Source organism: Archocentrus centrarchus, chromosome 3 (assembly GCF_007364275.1).
Source record: "Archocentrus centrarchus isolate MPI-CPG fArcCen1 chromosome 3, fArcCen1, whole genome shotgun sequence".
Lineage (NCBI taxonomy): Eukaryota > Metazoa > Chordata > Actinopteri > Cichliformes > Cichlidae > Archocentrus > Archocentrus centrarchus.
Window position 1 is genome coordinate 19131562 of NC_044348.1, and position 19775 is coordinate 19151336.

At 39.0% G+C, this 19775-nt stretch overlaps 3 protein-coding genes across 3 annotated transcripts; 1 reads left to right on the plus strand and 2 right to left on the minus strand.

Annotated features, from left to right (window-relative positions):
- Positions 1-336: 336 nt before the first annotated feature.
- On the minus strand, positions 337-8059 carry atmin (ATM interactor). The gene is made up of 4 exons (XM_030758204.1): positions 7758-8059; positions 5072-5197; positions 4468-4667; positions 337-4358 (listed from the first exon to the last, which is right to left on the minus strand). Exons 1-4 carry the CDS (start codon positions 7986-7988, stop codon positions 2594-2596), a joined length of 2322 nt encoding a protein of 773 aa, XP_030614064.1. The 5' UTR covers positions 7989-8059; the 3' UTR covers positions 337-2593.
- Positions 8060-8962: 903 nt separating this feature from the next.
- Positions 8963-12352, minus strand: cenpn (centromere protein N). Its single transcript, XM_030726083.1, is given in 10 exon segments — positions 8963-9326; positions 10013-10136; positions 10264-10373; positions 10494-10548; positions 10705-10806; positions 10915-11088; positions 11216-11295; positions 11690-11749; positions 11843-11888; positions 12063-12352. Coding segments are annotated over 10 exon segments (1044 nt in total). The 5' UTR covers positions 12234-12352; the 3' UTR covers positions 8963-9204.
- Positions 12353-15583: 3231 nt separating this feature from the next.
- Positions 15584-19093, plus strand: cmc2 (C-x(9)-C motif containing 2). The gene is made up of 4 exons (XM_030722927.1): positions 15584-15869; positions 16297-16413; positions 16495-16566; positions 16677-19093. Exons 2-4 carry the CDS (start codon positions 16333-16335, stop codon positions 16758-16760), a joined length of 237 nt encoding a protein of 78 aa, XP_030578787.1. The 5' UTR covers positions 15584-15869; positions 16297-16332; the 3' UTR covers positions 16761-19093.
- Positions 19094-19775: the final 682 nt, after the last annotated feature.

Genomic DNA, 19775 nt, shown 5'->3' on the forward strand with positions numbered 1-19775 from the left:
TCTAACGCAGCACTTTTTTCCCCTACCTGAATGTGCATGTAAAATTAAATAGCTTGAAATTATTTAGTAAAGAGCTGCTATTCTCTTGCACAGACCTGAATTTAGTTTATACTGCACAGGATGTAAATGCATCATGAGAAGAGGAAAGATACAATATTATAAAGTTACAAATTAACCTAAAAAATGTATTAAATAATGCTAAATTGGCTTTGCACAACCAAATCTTACTGCAAATGCAGTGCTGAACTCAAGACCACTTAAATAAAAGAAACAATCTAATTTGGTTGTATGAACCACTTGCTTTATTTATTTTAACACTGACCATGTTTACCCAACTTTCATCAATTACTTTGTCTACCTTTATTTTGAAAAAAGAAGCAAAATTAACACAATAGACACTTCCCAGCAGTTTATTAACATCTATAGTGTAGCTTGAACAATAATTAAAGGCAGCCATTAATTTGACACATGTAGGCAACAGAAAAACTTTGCTGAAAACAAATATTTTGTGCTGGAAAATATCTGCATGCACTCCCTACAAGGAGAAAGTAAAGCACTGTAACTGACACCTGAAACTGACATAACTTCAACACATTTAAAACAAGGCGATCCCCCATTCCACTAAACCTGCAGGGAAACAGCTACGCTGTATTTGAATTTAAGAATCAAAAGCTAGAAGTACTGCTGTAAAAACAGAATGTGTTCAAATCTAATAGGTGTAAGAAACCTTATTAAGATACAGAAATGATCCTTAAACCAGTTAGCCATGTTTTTTTTTTTTGTTTTTGTTTGGGGGGGCAAAAACAAAAAACAAAAAAAAACAGAGCATGTTATGTTTGGGCACAGTGTCATGTTGTGTACATTCTGCAGTTTCAACAAACATCCATTAAGTGTAACAACATTAACCAGCCATCCATTTAAGTCATATAATGGAATCAAAGTAATTCTTTTCAATAAAATGCTGCAAAGGAATATTTTCATATGACAGCATAAATCTGTCCATAAACAAACATGGAATAGGAGCATTCTGACATTCCATGCAATCACAATGAAAACATCAATACTAAACAGATAAAACATGCAAAACAAAGACTGAAATGATTCTGATATTTTTCAGTGTTTATTAATCACGGCATATTCTAGTACAAATATGACTTTAAAGCAGCAAAATATCTGTAACAGAACTCAAGTTAATACTTGGGTTAAGGCACCAACACAACAAAATGAACAAATAAACAAGGCCTATAGCTCCATGTTCTCATGCAGAACACAGTCTCTACATAATACATTTCACTGTGCAATACATTTCACTGTGTATTGTACTGTGTATAACTGTGCATGTGACGAATAAACACTATCTTAATCTATGCGGTGCCTATGAGGTAACTGAGGTCACAGTATAATGAAAAATATTAAAAACAAAAAGTTAAATTTAGTGACTTGGAGATAAAAATTAATTAGTGTGGAAAATAAGATCTAAAATGTAACTCTTTTCAGTCCAAAAAAAAAAAAAAAAAAAAAATCAGGTGGCAATCACATACAATACCTCTGCTAATTCTAGCTCTAATCCACTGTTTTTCTGTATGGTAACATTACTGGATCACTTCATCAGTGTACTACTAATGTATACACTTACACCCAGCTAATGAATAAGTCAGAGACGATGACAGCCCAGCCTGCTTACTGACTCGAGTTGACTTCTTAGCTTGAGGCCAAGACACAAAAAAAAGTGTTTACACAACATCAGACTTCACAATCACATTTCAATGCAAGGTGCGCAACAACCAACAAGACAAACATTGTTTTTTAACTTGTGCCAGATTTGTATAACACTATATTTCAAAGATACATCTTCAGCTCTAGCCTTTAATTTGAAAAACAAAGCGCCAACTCACTTGTCACGGATTTCAACTGGCAGCAAAGCTTCCAGGATGTCAGGGTTTTAATTGTCTTGTTGCCACTGACAAGGTAACGTGCAGCTTTCAGATGCACAGAATGAATATTTTATATTTTTTGTGCTGCTTAAAGGTTTCATGCACACTGCAGACGTATGTAAACTAAATGTACAATATTGTATACTGTACAGCTGAGATTGTTTTACTGCAGTACATCTATAATTGAAAGCTGCAATACCAGGTAGCAATTTTACAAGCCTTTCATGACAGCCATATATAAGTAAGGATGTCATCCCTTTTAAGTGCAGAGCTAACATTTATTTACTGTTAAGTGTTTTTATAACTTCTTAAGACCAAACAGTGAAAACCAGCAACAGTGGTTATACACTGAAATATACAAGTAAGCTCGCATTTTAGACAAGACACATACAATGTTACCTTATGTGCAAATAAATATGTAAACTGTCACAGGAGCTGATAAGTCACGCCCACTGAGCTAATAAAGTGCAGCAATGCTGTCAGGCTAGACACCCAGAAGGGCTCTGGAAATGATGCCCCCAGTGGAATGGTCGAAAACATGTCTGCAGACTTCTTGCTGCTAAGACGATGGTTTGGTCTGCCGGAGGACAGAGTAAACCAATTCCTCTTATAGGAAGAGGCAAATATCAGAAACCTTTATTTCAAAGCTGTAGGAAGTTTCAGCTATTGGGCTTCTCAGAATGTTGAAACAGAGCGCAAAGCTCCTCACATGTCTGGGTTTCCACAGAGCTGAAATGGGACTCCATGTTCCACGCCAGGTCTGCTGACAAGAAGTCATCCATGACAGTTTGTGTTTCATTGCTTGTCAGGAACAGGTTTCCTAGGCCTTCTGCTTGGCTAGTCACAGTCTGTGTCTCTGTGCTGTTCAGCAGCCTTGCATTCTCACCCTGACTGACAGGAGTCTGAGCGGAGAGACCTGTGGCAAATGAAGGGAGATCTGTTTGTGTTTCTGTGTCTGATGACTCTGTGCTCATAGAAAAGCTTGAATGTCGCAGGATGCTGCTCAGGGGCATGTGGCTTCCAGCGTTCAGCAGGAAATTGAGGTCAGTCTGAGTCTGAGTATCAAATAGCTCCAGGTCGCTGGCTTGGGTTCGGCTTGGTCCCTCACTTTGGTCCAGTTCATCCATCAGGAGGAAGTCTGTCTGCGTCTGAATGTCTAGGGACTCCATTGGCGTGTCACCACCCAGTCCTCCCAGCTCACTCTCCTCTGTCTGTGTCTGGATATGCACAGCACTGAGGAACTCTTCAAAATCAAAGTCTATGCCATTGTGTTGCTCCTGAACAGAGCTTATACCTGACCCACAGCCTGCAGAGGCCTCTGTGAGCACCTGGTGGCCTGACATGCTGTCAGACAGGATGTTTTCCAAGTCATTTAACAAACTCATTGTTTGGGTCTGGTTGTCTGCCATATTGTTTGCACTGAGCTCATGTGTCTGCACTCCAAAACACATTCCACCCTCTGACTTTGAGTCCTCATATATAGTGCTTCCTGCAACACAAAGGGTGTCGTCTATGTCCACAGTTGTTTGGGTAGACACATTGAGGGAGTCATTGCCAAATAGGTCTGAGCACATGACAGCCTGGTTCTGAGCCTTCTCCTCGGATTGTGGGATGGCAAAGTATGTCTGTGTTTGCCTGGTTTTGAATGGGAGAATAGAAGAGGATGAGCACGGAATTTGGCTCAGGCACTGGCTATCTGTTTGAGCTCCAATAGACGATGTGGCTTTGGCTCGGGAGAAGAATGTTTGGGTTTCAACACTGACTGGCAAAAGGACTTGGGCACTGACACTGATGTCTGTTTGGGAGCAGGAAGACACAGAGGACTCACCCACAGAGCACAAGCCTATTCCCTCCCCAACCACTACTCCTGTGGGCATTTTTGACAAGTATGATTTGTCTGTCTGAATATTGGTAGAAGTGCTCTTTCCTCGCGGTGCTGCCACGCTGATGGCTGAATCCTCTGCACCTACAGGATCCAGACTGACTTGGACCCCTGTGCTAACAGGCCCCTGGCTAGAGCGGGATGTAGGCATGCTGTCCTTGAAACCCAAACTTTTAGCATCAAGTTGGGGTACCACGGCTCCCGAGGCTTGTGGCAGGAGCTGAAGGGCGCTCACAGAGCCTTGGCTATCTACAGCAAGCACTACAGACCTAAGAGCCCCACTTTCTGTAGATGGAAGGAGGACAGGTAAATGAGCCACCTGCATCACAGGAACACTAACTAAAGCCATCTTGGGTTTTGGTAGGAGCAACTTCTGCAGACTCCTCCTGGAGTCTGGGATAGTAACGGTTGGATCAAGAGGGAGAGAAGTGTCTTTCGGCTCTTTAGGAGCAGGTACGATCTGGAAGGTTGAATCATTAGTTTGAACCTTTTCAGAACCACTTAACAGTTTCTCCATCTTTCGCTTTTTTACTGGGGGAATTCTGCAAAAAATAAAATAAAATATATAAAACAATAAATGCATACGGAAAAAGGCACAAGTCAAAATGTAGCATTTGAATGAAACAGCATTTGGGTCATGCATGTACATGCCTGTGTTCTGTAGGAATCTCATGACCTGTCCTGTAGATATGTGAGAGTAGAGCAGCCCTGCTAGCATAGGGGCAGCCACATGTACAGTGGTAGGTCTTTCCACAGTCTTCTATGTGCCTCTTTAAGTCCCATTCTGTGCTGTAGCCATTGTTGCACTTAGAGCACTTATGTTTCTTTTCCGCATGCATCTTCATGAAGTGCTGCAATGAAAAAAATAAAAGGAAATGAATAGCTTGAAACTTTTTAAAAAACAAAATTAATGTTTTAACAAAATTGGAAAATATAAAAAGAAAGTGCATATCCTTTTTTTTTTTTTGACTAGGGCAGTTTTGTCCAGTGTTTGGCAGTGCTACATGAATCAGAGTAGACTTGCTGCTAAGATGGTAGTTTCTATTCATATGTGTTTGTTTTTAGGCAGTTCTTTTCTCATTAACCTATCGTATCAGAAGCTTTGAGTAACACAGAATGCAGGACAGCATGTCAACTTCATCATGCAGTATATTGTTTATTTACCACTGCTTGCATTTACAATACAGGGTTATTTTCTAAGTTGCACAAGTGGTTCTTAGAATTAACATTACATGCCACAGGGGCAAATGCTTACTTGCTTAACCAGGGAGAACTGGGAGAAGGGTCTGTTAGGCCCCCTGGGACAACCCTCAATAGGACAGCAGTAAAGCTTCTGAGAGCCCTTCATGTCCTTCCTGACTGTGGGATTGACAATACCGTCCTGAGGGTGACAATGACAACAAAGTATAAATACAGGAAAAAATACAGATATATGCATTATAGATATTTATATCAGAAATGTGCAAATGTATGATCTAAATATACACACAGCATAGCAACATGTGTTCAAGTATATCAAATGCCATAATATTGCATAAATAATTTAGCGGGTTCAAGAATTTTTTTAATGTTAAGCAAGGCTGACATTTACCTTTTGACTGACAATCATGATTTTTGCAGAAAGACTATAGTTCTTGATTAACCCCTTTGGTCACAATACAGGAATTTTAGTGGGAAAAAAGTTCATCTTCTGCCTACCTGTCAGAAAATGAATATTACAGCACAATATATAACTATAGAAAGTGATTTACACAATTGTGTACGTGGTGGCTGATGGGGTAAGGTAACAGCTGAAATTACAATACTGTTGCTATTCATTTGATGTTGGCTTTTCTTTCTAATATAGGGTCTTCACCTTACTAGAATCACCATGAATTAACTGTTGTCGTGCATTGGTGCTATATAAATAATACTGAATTGAATATACTTGTACATATAATAGGCTCTGCTTTATAGAACTAAAGTGACATTCATGTCCTCGGTGGCATGTGGGATTTCATGGTTTGCTCTGCAGCATCTCTCACTTGTTAAAGCCACAATATACACATTTAAACTACCATTTAATGATAACATACATGATGCTTAACACAGAAAATGGCACCTGCGCTAAATGTATTTCACATAGGACAGAGACAAAACACCATCGCACTGCATCACAGGCATTTATGCGTGGGCTTTCTGATGGTCAAGATCACATCCATCTGCCGTTACACCAGAGAGAAAAGATAAAAGATAAAGCTAACAAACACCCTCCGCTTCATCATAAGAATATGAGTAGAGCCAAATTTTGGAAATAGTGAATCCAAATTTTGTGCTTCTCTCAACTACATCATATGGTCGTAGGCTGAAGCCTGAGTCATGTCAAGACATTTGCCCATCTGTGATTGGCTATGGCCCAAAAGAGAAAGCAAGCAGATTGACTGTCTTTCCTATGTCATTGCCAGCTTACATCCATCACTAAGGTCATTTCTTCTCTCTTATAGACCGCACAATACAGGGATAAGTCAAAGTAATAGTCTCTAAACTGTTATTTCTGCCAAGGAAATTGATATAGGTTGAAAGGCAGCTAAATGCCTGATTAGAATAGTCACATTAGCCTTATAAAAGGAGTATGAACTGACCTGAGTGCACACAGTCCAATGAAATGTGTCAAGTCTCCATAGGGAAGCAACATGAACATCGACTGATTAGTGCAGTGAGGCAGTAAAAGCTATAAACAGATATGTTGTCTCGCATTATGCCTGACTAGTTCCATGAAATGCAGCAGCACTGACTGAACTGTAGCATTTTAAGCACTTTATCATTGTGTTAACCATAATATCATTACCACTGCTGACAGAAGTTTCACATAGCTATGGATTCAAAGTAACACAAGCAATCTGTGCTGCCTTTTTGTTGCTCGCTTTCATTTCTTTCTTTGTGCCTCTTAAAGGCACAGTCTGAGAGAAAAGTGTGCCAGCACCATGAAAACTCAAAACACAGACCCTGTATTTAATCTCAGAGTGACGGACATAATTGCAATGAATAGGAACCAAACCCAGGTCACCAAACTTTACTGCAGCTTAAAGTTTTGGTGTAAAAATTGATCTGTATTTAAAAACTGACTGACTTAGGCTCAAAATTTTAATTACACCTGACCATCAGATTCTAATAGTAAAACTTTAAACATTCTCCGTGCTGGGCCAAGACGAACTGCTTCTAGAAGCTAATTCAAATTCTAACATTCACCTATTTAAAACACAGAGCTTAGTCTATTGCAGGACAAAGGAAGGCTTTCCCAGGAAAGAACTTCATTCATTGGGAGACAGTGAATTACTGCGTCCCACGAAATGCCCGGTCCAGTGAGGATAGAGGAACTTGGGTTAGACTTTGTTCCAAATGCATTAAACTGCCTGCGCTGTACTAAGTGTTAAGCATTCGTAATAGACTGCACCGTGTTTGTGCGGTGGTGTTCCTCAGAGACCGTTACTAAACAACGACAAATAGATTTCTGCCTTTGCGCGCACACAGACAATTAGATGCTCCCCAATTCCCTGCCCTAGATTAGCACTTCAATAAAAGAAATGTTTAATAATAAGGGGGTATATCTATTTAAAAATGCAATACGCACCGAATTTCACGAGACCAAATTCAATAATTGATAACATACGCGGCTAGGTGCAGTGTAGCTAACTCGCTAATGGTAAACAGTCACTTACTAAATGGCAGCCACGTAAAAACTTAGTTAACTTTTACCAAAACTCAACTATGTAGTCCCAACGTTATTGGCAATACATTACTACGAGCCAACGTGTTAGCTAATATGAAGTTATGGATGACTTGCGTTTTTTTTTTTTGTTTTTTTTTAATTATAGTTTTCGTCAAACTGAATTAGCCAAGTTAGCACTGCAGTTGAGTTCTCCCGTAAACCTCGGGAATAACCTGCTTTAGTAATCACTTACCTTTATTCTGTGCGACTTAACAAGATGCATGTTCAGTGCAGGTGTGTTGGGCAGAATCTTGCCACATCCTTCCACGGTGCAGAGGATGTTCGTCCTGACTTCTTTGGTCAGCTCCATGACGGTGGGCTTTATTATTTCCCGAGACTGCGGCGGAGCTTCTCCGTCACAGTTCAGACTGCCGGTATTAGCGTTATCGTTGTTATTCGCCTTTCCCGTAGAAGAGGCAGCCATATTTCTGTGTTGACAGTGTATTCCGTGTTTGGCGGAGAGCCCCAGCAGCACTGGATGAAGGGAAGCATTACGTCCCTCGGCGCTGCCTGAAAGGCTGCATTGCCACCTTTTCACTCGGCGACGGATCGCTTGCAACAGGGAACTTTAGCTTACGTCACATCCTAGATAAGATTTGTACTTCCGTTTTGCAAAATAACCTTATTTTGTAATGAATACGGATGGATTAATAAATATTTGTACTTAGAATGTATACAGTGCAAACTCTACTCCTGAATTATTTCAGAAATGAGAAGTTCTGTTTATTATTTTTAATGAATGAGGCCCAATTAATTTAAAACAGGATATTTGACCAATTTTCAAAAATGTTGTCTGCCTCAATTTTTAATGAGTGATCCCGTTATACTGGTATGTGCCACACCAATATACCTATCAGGGTTTTGTTCTCACACCACACCCAATGCAATGTCAGTCAAAACTTTTGCACAGCCAAAGTGTATTTTCAAAAGTCTACTGGTTAACCCATTTAGAGGTTACTGTGGTTGGCAGAGCCATTTTTAACTACTAAAGCATCTTTAACTTGTGTAAATGTACTTCATTCCCACAACAGCTCTGACTGAATATCAGTTTGGTTTATTTATTTTTAGTATTTTTAAAAGGATACTTTATGGGCACAAACAAGATCTCCTGCCAGGACTAGAGAATAATTGCATTGACTAATGGTGCTTTAAATAGGCTTGTAAGTATCATTTACAATAAACTGGAAATTGTTTTAAAGCTACCCTTTAAATGTTTTGTATACAGAGAGATTAAATGCACTTTGAAATCCAGTGTATGTGAACTGCTGGTTCACATCGTTAGCTGTGTCACTTTTAGACATTGCTACATAGAAGAACATTTTGTAATAATGTGAGGTAAAATTACACATTTGTATGATGACAGAAAATGCAATAAAACTTCAAGAATATTAAAAAGTTAGTTTTTATATGCAATGTTGACATAGTACAGTGACAATTACTAATTGCCAACTACCAGCTTTAGATATATCAATACAGAAAAAAAGAAGAATAGATTCTTAATTCAAAGTAGCAATGACTCTTTGAGAGTTGTATTAACAATAACATCAGTTATAGAATAGCAAAAGCAAACTGAATGGACTGAGCATGCTACAAGTTAAAACAGGCCACACTGGGAATCCTTTCAATCAAGGGTCTGTCAGTCATTTCTGTGCTTGCTGCACTTGTGACAAGGGTCCAGGGCCATTGTCTCTGATAACGAAATAATTTTTTCCTTTTAAGGGAACAGATGAGAGCAGGGGCGTAACAGGGGTGGAAGTAACTCCTGTAAAGCAGAAAAAATATAAACGACCATTAAAGCGAGTGCAATCATAATTTATGGACATGTTGGCAAAGTTAATCGTAACTGTACATGTCACAATTTAATCTCACAAAAATACCTTATATACATTTTATTATTTTATGGGGAAAAAAAAAAAAATCATGACACAAAAAGGAAACATTTTGAGCGTCTTCATCAAAACCACCCCCCATTTTCCCATAGTACATACAGTAAAATAATATCTGTTTGAGATTTAGATGCTATGGTTTATTTTTATGATGCCATTAAAGAAAATATAAAGACAAAATGAGGATCAGGTTTTATGCTGTCTCATAGCTGAGAATAGAACTGTCTCCCATCTCCACCCACAGAAGAACTGGGAAGTTCTCAAAGGTTTGAAAAGTGAGGAGGGTTCAGAGGCACAATATTTAAAAATAAAAACAAATTTCCTTTGGGAAGTATTCCATATCCAGCAGTATTATGAATATTGTGACATAGTTTATGGTGTAAAAGTGTTACTATATGAACATTTCCTCTAGGGTTTGGGCGCCCTCTTGTGGATACTTGCAGAGTTGCAGTACTGAAATTATTCTACATTGTTCAGTGACATACCACGTTACAGTAACATAACTATTTTCCAAATGTGTGAATAATTACTTTCATAGCTGTGATTATTACATTTTCTGTACCTGAGGATGCAGAGTGTCTGAGTGACTCCAGGAGGTTGGTGCTTGCAAATTTCACAACACATCTGAATGGCTCACCCCGCTCGGTCATGGTCTTATTGGTGTGATCTCTGAATTTTGTTTCCAGCTGGGGGAAAACAAAACATACAAACAAACAAAAAACATTACACCATAGATGTTAACTTCTGAATCTTTGAAGCAGTGAAACAAGTTAGATATTCCACTTCTTTTATTTAGTCTGGGTGTCGGTCTACCTTGTAAACTGCGGACTGTAGCTGAGGTAACACCCCATCACCAAAGGCCTCACAGGCCATCTGCTGTCTGTTTGCTACAGACTCAGCTTGTTCTTTTTCTACATGAAGGTCTGTATGTATAAATAACAAACAAGCATTCAGAAATTTTAATACATTGCTCAATATACAAAAATAAAATAAATAAATAAATATAGTGGCTTCAAGAGAGCCAAATGAGTTTCAAAACATACTTGAGACAGCTTGATTTCTTTCTGCGAGAGGGCTGGGAAACCTGGTGGGAAACACCTAAATGAATTTAAGAAAAAAAAAGTCATAGCAAACTTCCACTTATTTTTTCTATTTTCTATGTTATTTTCTAAAGAAGTAATTTAAAGGTGAAAACACTGCATACAGCCACACAACATCTAAGAAACTAAGAAAAAAGGAAAATATAAGGCATACTTGTAGATATTGCTTCATCAGCAAGTCTCTGATGGCAGTGAGCTTCCTTCCATGGAGCTCAGCATCCTTAATATCCTGGTATCTGGTGGAAAGAATCAAAGCCTGCAAAGCAAATACACTCCGTTAAAGCAGAATTGAAAGACACCCAAAAACCAAAATAAAAAACCCTGGAAACTACACAAACAATGTCAATGCAGAACTCATCCTTACTTGGGATAACAGAGGCTTTTGTTTTGAAGTTAGGCTGGTCACAAAGACATACGGGGTTTGAAGATAGTGAACGACATATGTGGGTTTCAGGTGGTTGGGCCGAGAAAAGGCGTCTCCCCATGCAATTCGAATCCACACAGCCTCATCTGTGTGCTTCTTGATTTTGACTGACACCTTTATTTAAAGAGAAAACAGGCTTTTAATGTAGGGTGTTAACAGAGAAGCACATGAAGTGTAATTTGTTGGTGCAGCAATTTAAAAGTTGGATTTTTTATTTTGGTGTAAATAAGGAGGAATATACGGCTTACGTTTTTATTAGCTCACTGAGGTGGGATTTAAATTGTTCCTTGAACTGCGTCAGCTCTACAGAGTGAGCATCATCTGGAAAACAAAATAATGATGAATATACTTAAAACCAAATGCTGCAGAAATTAAAATCCATCGCAAATATTGATTAAGTTCTAAAAGCCCACATTCACGACTACCAATTATCTAATGTCGACTTTAATTTTAAGAAAAAAAAAAGAAATTGCGTCCTGTAGTGAAATTGCGATAAAGATGCGCAGAACTGAGTGAAATGGTTTAGCTACAAAAGGACAATGCTGGTTTAATAGTACGCTCAGATTTATCCTCCAGCGGGTGACTCATAAATTAAGCTTTCAACCTGCAAAAAAAAAAAAAGCCCAGAAACTCCAGCAGCTTCAATATTTGGCCAGTTCAAAATGTTACAGGATTGCTGCCCTGGATGACACGAAAGGTTACTGCTTCAGCGTACCTTCAGGGTCCATGAGTTGGAAGGTATACCACATGCCCAGGGTGGGATTCTCAATGACATCTGTATGAATCCAGAACGACACAGGCAGTGTTACTGGACTGTAAAAGCGTCATCACCACGGTAGAACTGACAAAATAACTTCGCTCGACTTACGTATCATCTCCAGTTCTGCTATGTGTTTAACCGTCAATTCATTTTCCTGTGAAGAAAATGACCGAGTTACAGAGCAGCCACAGCAACGACGCTAAATCCAAAAATATTCTTTTTTTTTTTTTTTAATGAGACGGAGCGTTGGCCATTTTACACAACGTATATTGAATACACAGAAAAAATAATAACTTATACTGCATAAAAAAACAACAACAACAAATACCTCGCAAATGGCAAGCAGTTTTTCTGTTAACGCCCCTTTTGATTCGGTATAATCCACAGACTGCCGCTGCGCCGCCGACAAACGGCTCCACTTATCCAGCGTTGTTTTTAGCATTTGACTCGGTATCCGTCTTACGAGTCGCTGTAGTAAGCGTTTAGCAATGTTATCCATGCTTCCTATAATAGTAAACGAAATGAAAAGATGGTCTGAGTTTGATTAAACTACTTAATCCGCCTAGCTTGCATTACAACACACATTGCAGCCAATTCCAAACAAACCGCCCAGAATAAAAGCACACGAATCTACCAATCAGAAGGGCTCACACGCTTCCTTTAGCGCCCTCTGCTGTGTTGGAGTGACATTACTATTTTAAGAACCATTGTGACTGCTCCTAATACCCACATACTGTAGGCTATACAGTAACAATAATGCTTATACCGAGTCTGACTCTGTATATAAAGATGACTGAATACAGTCTATTCTTCTAACCACTGTTCTGTACTGAATTATCCAAAAGTACATAACCACAAATTAAACACACAACTCCTGGATTCAAAACTCTACTTAAATGTAAGAACCCCACATGAATTATTAGTTACAGTCGCTGAGAGAAATTAATTGTGAGATACAAAAAGCGCATGCAGCACGCATTATTATGGAACTATGGAAAACTATTATAATTTTCGACATAATAACCCCAAATTAGGGTTATGGTTGGGATTAGATTAGCTATTTTACTTACAGCATGGGCACTATTTATTTATAAAAGATTATTATAATTTCCCCATTCCCCAAAATAAAAATAAGAAAATAAAAACAAACAAACAAACAAATAACAAAGCCCAAAACAATAAAGAACGCTTCAGGAAATCATTCCTACCGTTCTCTATAAAACTGTATAATAGCTCTTCTCTCTGTGACAGGTTAACACACCTGTCAGGAGGACATAAGATCCCATACACATATTTCCGTATTATATCTTCTTGCAGCTATCTTTCAGATTCCTAGTGTACATATTCATATTCATATTTCTGGTGTACATATTATTTATTAATGCAAATTATTAATGAAAAATGTCAGAATTACTATTAACCTTCTTTACCTACATTTATATATTTTATTTATTTTGTTTTTATTGTATATGTATAAGATAAGATAAGATAAGATAAGATAAAACTTTAATGATCCCACGACAGGGAAATTTGCGCATTACAGCAGCTCAGTACAGAAAACTAAAAATAGAATAGAATAAAATAAAATAGAAAAACACTATACACATATACATAAGCACTATATACAGAAAATATATAGTCAATACACACATGTACATATACACACATATACACACACATCAAAACACTATATACAGATATCAAAATATTATATACATTTGTAGCCGGTAAGGTACACAGCATACACGGTATGCATTATATGGGTGAGTGTAATAAATAAAATGTATCTGGACTGTAAGGATAAAGTGATGGCAGAGGAGGTAAAGTGTCCAAGTGACTCAAGACATTATGAAGTGTTGTACAGTCTAACTGCTGTTGGGATGAATGACCTGCGAAAGCGCTCCTTCCTGCAGTGAGGATGTTTCAGTCTCTGACTGAAGGAGCTGCTCAGCTCACCCACGGTCTCATGCAAAGGGTGATGGGGGTTGTTCATGATGGATGTCAGCTTTGCCATTGCCTTAGCTTTGCTAACATCCACCCAGGTATTTGTAGGAGACCACTGTCTCAATATGCTTTCCCTGGATGTTCACCGGTGCTGTAGGGGGTGGCTTCCTCCTGAAGTCTATGATCATCTCCTTCGTCTTGCTGGCGTTGATTTGGAGTGCGTTGTTCTCACACCAGCCGACAAAGTCACTGATGACGCCCCTGTATTCCTGGTCGTTCCCATCTGATACACATCCAATGATAGCCGTATCATCTGAGAACTTCTGTAGGTGGCAGTGGTCCGAGTTGTACCTGAAGTCTGAGGTGTACAGACTGAACAGAAAGGGTGAGAGGACCTTGCCCTGTGGCGCCCCCGTGCTGCAGACTACCACATCAGACATACAGTCATGGCACCTCACATACTGTGGTCTGTTGGTGAGGTAGTCGATGGTCCATGCCGTCAGCTGACTGTCTACTCCGGCTCCCTCCAGCTTCCCTCTCAAGAGTGCAGGCTGGATGGTGTTGAAAGCACTGGAGAAGTCAAAGAACATGACCCTCACAGTGTTTCCTGCCTGCTCTAGGTGAGAGAGGGATCTGTGCAGCAGGTAGATGATGGCATCGTCCACCCCAATGCCGGGCTGGTAGGCGAACTGCAGGGGGTCCAGCGCTGAGCTCACCAGTGGGCGGAGGTGATGAAGGATGAGCCTCTCCATGGTCTTCATCAGGTGAGAAGTCAGGGCCACAAGTCTGTAGTGGTTGGACTCCCTGGGCTGTGCGATCTTATATATAGTTTTGCACTCTGTGCCTGTGGCACTTCTACTCTCACTTTGTTATTTATTGTAGATTGTACTGTTTTCTTGCTGCTGTAGCATAATAATTTCCCTTGTGGGATCAATAAAGTATCTATCTATCTATCTATCTATCTATCTATCTATCTATCTATCTATCTATCTATCTATCTATCTATCTATCTATCTATCTATCTATCACAAAAACTTTAATTGAAAGAACAAGTGAAATAGAAAACGAGTTGAACAAGCTGGAAACAATTAGAGAGAGAAAAATCTATTGGTGAAACCCATCACTCAATTTGTTTAAATTATATAAACATAACAACAGACCCCCCTTCCCCCCTAAAAGGCACCCCTCCCCCCCAAAACAAACAACCCCCCCAAACAAACAAAAACATGCAAGTTATACAGTGGAAATTGTTTACCAAACACCTAAGTAAATAGAATATTTTCTGAATTACATATTACAAAAATAATACTATCCAAATAAACTGTTAGTTTTAATCTCAAAAGTCTTAAGACTCGACAGAACAATTGCCTCTCAATAAACGAGATTGTCCAGGTCTCACTCTCGAAAAGTCACACCCTTTCTTTTTAACAACAAAAGAATACAATAAATAAGAGAAACTGGTTAAAGTTAAGAAAATGGAACAAGGGACGGGATTTTTTTCTTTCTTTGTAATTAAATTTGGGGAAATGATTGTGAGGGCGTGGGGTCGGGGTCGGGGATAATAAAGGCGACAGGGAAAAAAAGAAATTGTCAAGGTTAGGAAAGAGAAAAGGGAGGAGTAGGGGAAATGGGATGGGGTTAGGGTTCGGGTTGGTCTGAGACTTCCAATTCAAAATGCTGAGAAAATAACTCGAAAGTGATTTTTTTTTTTTAAAGCTGAAATTTCTAATCACTAATTCGAAAGTTTGAGATAATAACTGGAAATGTTGACTTAAGGATAGCAAAAACGTGTTTTTCAGTCGCTGACTGAAACAAACGTCCACACATTACATTGGTGAAGCCAAAGAAAACCGCGGGCTCCGATTCGCCCTCGACTCTTGTCACTCAAATCGCTGTCGCGAAAAAGTGACGTAAGCTTTCCATCTTGTAACAGGGAGGCACGTCTAGATTATAATTTCTTGTAGGTTAAACCGGTGATTGCACTAGTACCGCTCAGTTAGTCCAAACTAAAAGGCGTGAGTGACTTGTAGCGTTGTTGTACAGTGGAAACAGACGCGAAAACCTCTGCAGTTGTTTAGTGGTTGTATAAGTTCACCTTTTTGTTATGCTAGCTGAGACCTAGCAGTTAGCGAGCAGTGACCATTACCCAGGTGTGCTTGGAAACCTCTCAGGTGATACAGCCTTTGCACTGGTAAGTTAAATTCAGCTGATAGTTTATGATGAGCTTTGCTAATACTGGACTATTACATACGCAGTACAAAATCTAGGCTTGATAACATAATCCCAGAGTAAATGTAGGTGGTGTACACTGTCATGGTGCTACATTGGACACAATCTTATTCTCTCTGTGCCTGCAGGTAAGTGTCCACTGGAAAAAAAAAAAACAAAACAATCTCTCTCATCACTATGACACATCAGGATGGGGAGGGATGGGGAGGCGTTAGTATCCTTTTGAGGACATGCTATTGATTGAAGTGTTAATGTACTGTATATAAAGTGAAGCATTATATCATCATAAACTGGTCTTTAAATTATAACCTCTAAGGTGTCCCACTATTCATAGACATTTTATAGATGCGAGCATATCCTCAGTTCCCCTCTTGTTTGTTGCTTTTCAGTACTTCTGCAGTGGTTCAGTACATCCTTAACTCAGAATGCACCCTGACCTGTCACCTCACCTGCACACAGATGAGTGTAATGAACTAATAAATCAGCTGAGGCACTGCCACAAAGAGGTAAGCCAGCCTCAGATTTGACTATTTCTCTGTGCTAAATATGCATAGAAATGTAAAAATCTTGCTTGCTTTTACCATCAGCACAATGTCCTTAAGTTCTTTGGCACGTGTAATGACCTGGACCGTGCCATGCGACAGTGTCTTAAGAAAGAGGTCTGTCAGGTTTTTTTTTTTTCTCCACTTGCGAATAAGGCACAACAATCTTTTTTATTAAAGATGGTTTGTTTTATTTTAAATTAATTTGTTTCCTTACCATTCAACAGAGACTGGAAAAGCGAGAGCGCAGCAAACAGCATGCAATAGAGATGAAGAGGAGGCTGAAAGAAGGACCCAAAGAGCATCTTTAAGGGACATTTTACTGCAACTGTGCCACTTGCAGTGCAAGTTAAACTTAATGAGAATTTGGCACACTGAATTGAGCATGACACTGTGTACCAGGCTTTCTCAGCTGACTTTATGTCAGGACAGATGAAGAATTGTCTCTTTTTAAGCAGTGTGGGTAATATTACCATTTACTGGTGTGCATCGCCAAGAACAAGATGGTAAAATGACCATGTTATTCCTTATTACTGTTATTTTTAAAGTTTAGAGATGTGTGTAAGCTTGGTTAAGCTTGCATGGAAACTCTGAATGCATTTGTAGCTTTATCATGCGCACAGACTAAAACTTGAAGTGTTAGCAAAACATGCAGGTCAACATAAAAACACAGTCTGCTATAGTGCTTGAAGTATTTGCCCCCTTCCTGATTTTTTTTAATTTTATTTTTTATTTTGAATGTTTGTCACACATGTTTCATATCACTCAAAATTTAATAATAGACAAAGATAACTTGAGTAAATACAAAATGCAGGTTTTAAATGATGGTTTCATTTGTTAGGAAAAAAAAAAAAGCTATCCAAACCTACCTGGCCCCATATGAAAAAAGTAATTGCCCCCCTTATTAAAGCATGAATAAACTGATTCATCACATTTTTGGGGGGAAAAAATTCACTAGCCACACCCACATCATCACTTAAATAGAACTCGTCTGACAAAGAGGCTAAAAGATCTCAAAAACAACGCATGCCACAATCTAAAGAAACAGCTAAGAAACAAAGTCAGTGACGTCTGTCAGTCTGGAAAGGGTTACAAAACCATTTTTAAGGTTTTGGGACTTGAATGATCCACAGTGAGAGCCATTATCCACAAATGGAGAAAAGTTGGATCAGTTAGTGGTGAACCATCCCAGGAGTGGCCAACCTACCAAAATCACTCCAAGAGCACATCTGCAGCTCATCCAGGAGGTCACAAAAGAAGATCGGAACATCTAAAGAACTGCAGGCCTCACTGAGTTCAGTTAAGGTCAGAGTTCGTGATTCAACAATATGAAAGGGACTGGGCAAAAATGGCATCCATGGGGGAGTTCCAAGGAGAAAATGATCTTTAAAATTTGGGAAAATATTCTGTGGACTGATGAGACAAAAGTTGGAAATTTTTTTTGGAAGGTTTCAGTCCTGTTACATCTGAAATAAAGCTAACACACCATTTCATAAAAACATCATACCAACTCAAACATGGTGGTGGTAGTGTGATGGTCTGAGGCTGCTTTGCTGCTTCAGGACCTGGATGACTTGCTGTAATTGAGGAAACTGAATTGAATTCTGCTCTACCAGAAAATCGTAAAAGAGAATATACAGCAATCAGTTTGTGCCCTGAAGCTCAAGCTCATGTGGTGTTATGCAGCAGGACAATGATCTGAAACACACCAGGAAGTCCACCTCTGAATGGCTCCAAAAAACCCAACACAATATGAAGGTTTTGGAGTGGCCTAATCACAGTCTGGATTTGAATCCCATTGAGATGCTTTGGCACAACCTTAAACAGGCCACGCTCCAATGTGGCTGAACAACAATTCTGCAAAGAAGAGTGGGCTAAAAGTCCTCAACAGCAATGTGAAAGACTCATTGCCGGCTATTACAAACACTTGATTGCAGTTCTTGCTGCCAAGAGTGGCACAACCAGTTATTAGGTTTAGAGGGCAATTACTGTTTCACACAAGGCCAGGTAGGTTTTTTTTTTTCTTCCCCTTAATAAATTATCATTTAAAAACTGCATTTTGTACTTCCTTGGGTTATCTTTGCTTAAGATAATTTTTTTTTTTTTTTGCATTTTTGGCCACAGCAGGTTTTATGGGCAGTGGAGAGAGACAGGAAATGGGGCAAAGATACAGGGGAAGACATGCAGGCAAGCTGGCGACGGGCCGGGACTCGAGCCCACGCTGCCCGCGCCGCAATGTGGTCACCGGCTTCACCACTAAGCCACCCAGGTGCCCCTGCTTAAGATGAATTTTGATAATCTGAAAATGTTAAAAAAAAACAAACAAGAAATTAGAAAGAGGGCAAATATTTTTTCACAGTACTGTACTTGAGATGGAAGATTAAAGTTTGGGTATTTTTTTTTTTTCCATCTGTTGGAGCGGAACACTGCAGAAGCCCATGGTGAGGATTACTCTGCATTAACATACAACAATAATCATTGAATGTTTGTTAGAATGAGGAATCATATTGATTCAACATTAATTCCTTTCAAATAAAGTGAAATTATGAGTTAATTTAAGAATCCATTCTTGCTTTAACATGGTGTCACAATAATGTGAGACAGTGTTGAAGGTCTTGAGAGGAGCATAAAGAAGTTGACTAATAATGCATGCAACTTCTGTGCATTTCTGTGATAAAATGATCGGTGTCAGTCATTGTTTGGTAAGTACAACCACAGCATAATTGTGTTGAGGTTCTCTTGAGTAAGGTTAGGTTAGCTGTGGAAACTACAGGCAGATGCTTTGTGTTTGTACATATTTAAAAACATGTTGTCAAAGTATTGTTTCTTTATTTGAAGCAGCTCATTCTACTCATCACAATGTATGAATCAATCTTTGACAAACATTTAAATTATAAGGCACCCCAAGGTGTGCTTTCAAACAGCATAGGGAGAAAAAAAATACATAAGTAGATATATGCATTTAAAAACAAACTCATTTTTAATAAATAATGGAGCAAGTTATAACTGATCTACTTCAAATATTTTCATCAAGCACACTTCAAACCCATGCTGAAGTGGGAATTTGGGTCTGGATTTTAAAAGAAACCCCAGTAGCTCCAAATGTTTTGAAAGCAAAGAAATTCCTTTTCTATCCAAGGGGACACCGAAATAGATTTGATATTTTACTAAATAAATAAATGAATAAATACAGTAAAACCCTCAAATGATGGGTGTGACTAACGCTCAGCAGACCTGAGTGATTTGCGTTCATTGATGCTGTACAGTAGCCACATTACATCTCTTGTGTCCAAAGCCAATCAAGCTATATAAATTGTCTACCATCA

Excerpts from the sequence above, each read along its gene's own strand:
- atmin (XM_030758204.1), bottom strand. The coding sequence starts at position 7,988 with ATGGCTGCCTCTTCTACGGGAAAGGCGAATAACAACGATAACGCTAAT. Across the intron at positions 5,198-7,757 it reads TTAAGTCGCACAGAATAAAG|GACGGTATTGTCAATCCCAC; the intron begins GTAAGTGATTAC and ends TGTCACCCTCAG. Across the intron at positions 4,668-5,071 it reads AGTTCTCCCTGGTTAAGCAA|CACTTCATGAAGATGCATGC; the intron begins GTAAGCATTTGC and ends TTTTCATTGCAG.
- cmc2 (XM_030722927.1), top strand. The coding sequence starts at position 16,333 with ATGCACCCTGACCTGTCACCTCACCTGCACACAGATGAGTGTAATGAA. Across the intron at positions 16,414-16,494 it reads TGAGGCACTGCCACAAAGAG|CACAATGTCCTTAAGTTCTT; the intron begins GTAAGCCAGCCT and ends TTTTACCATCAG. Across the intron at positions 16,567-16,676 it reads GACAGTGTCTTAAGAAAGAG|AGACTGGAAAAGCGAGAGCG; the intron begins GTCTGTCAGGTT and ends ACCATTCAACAG.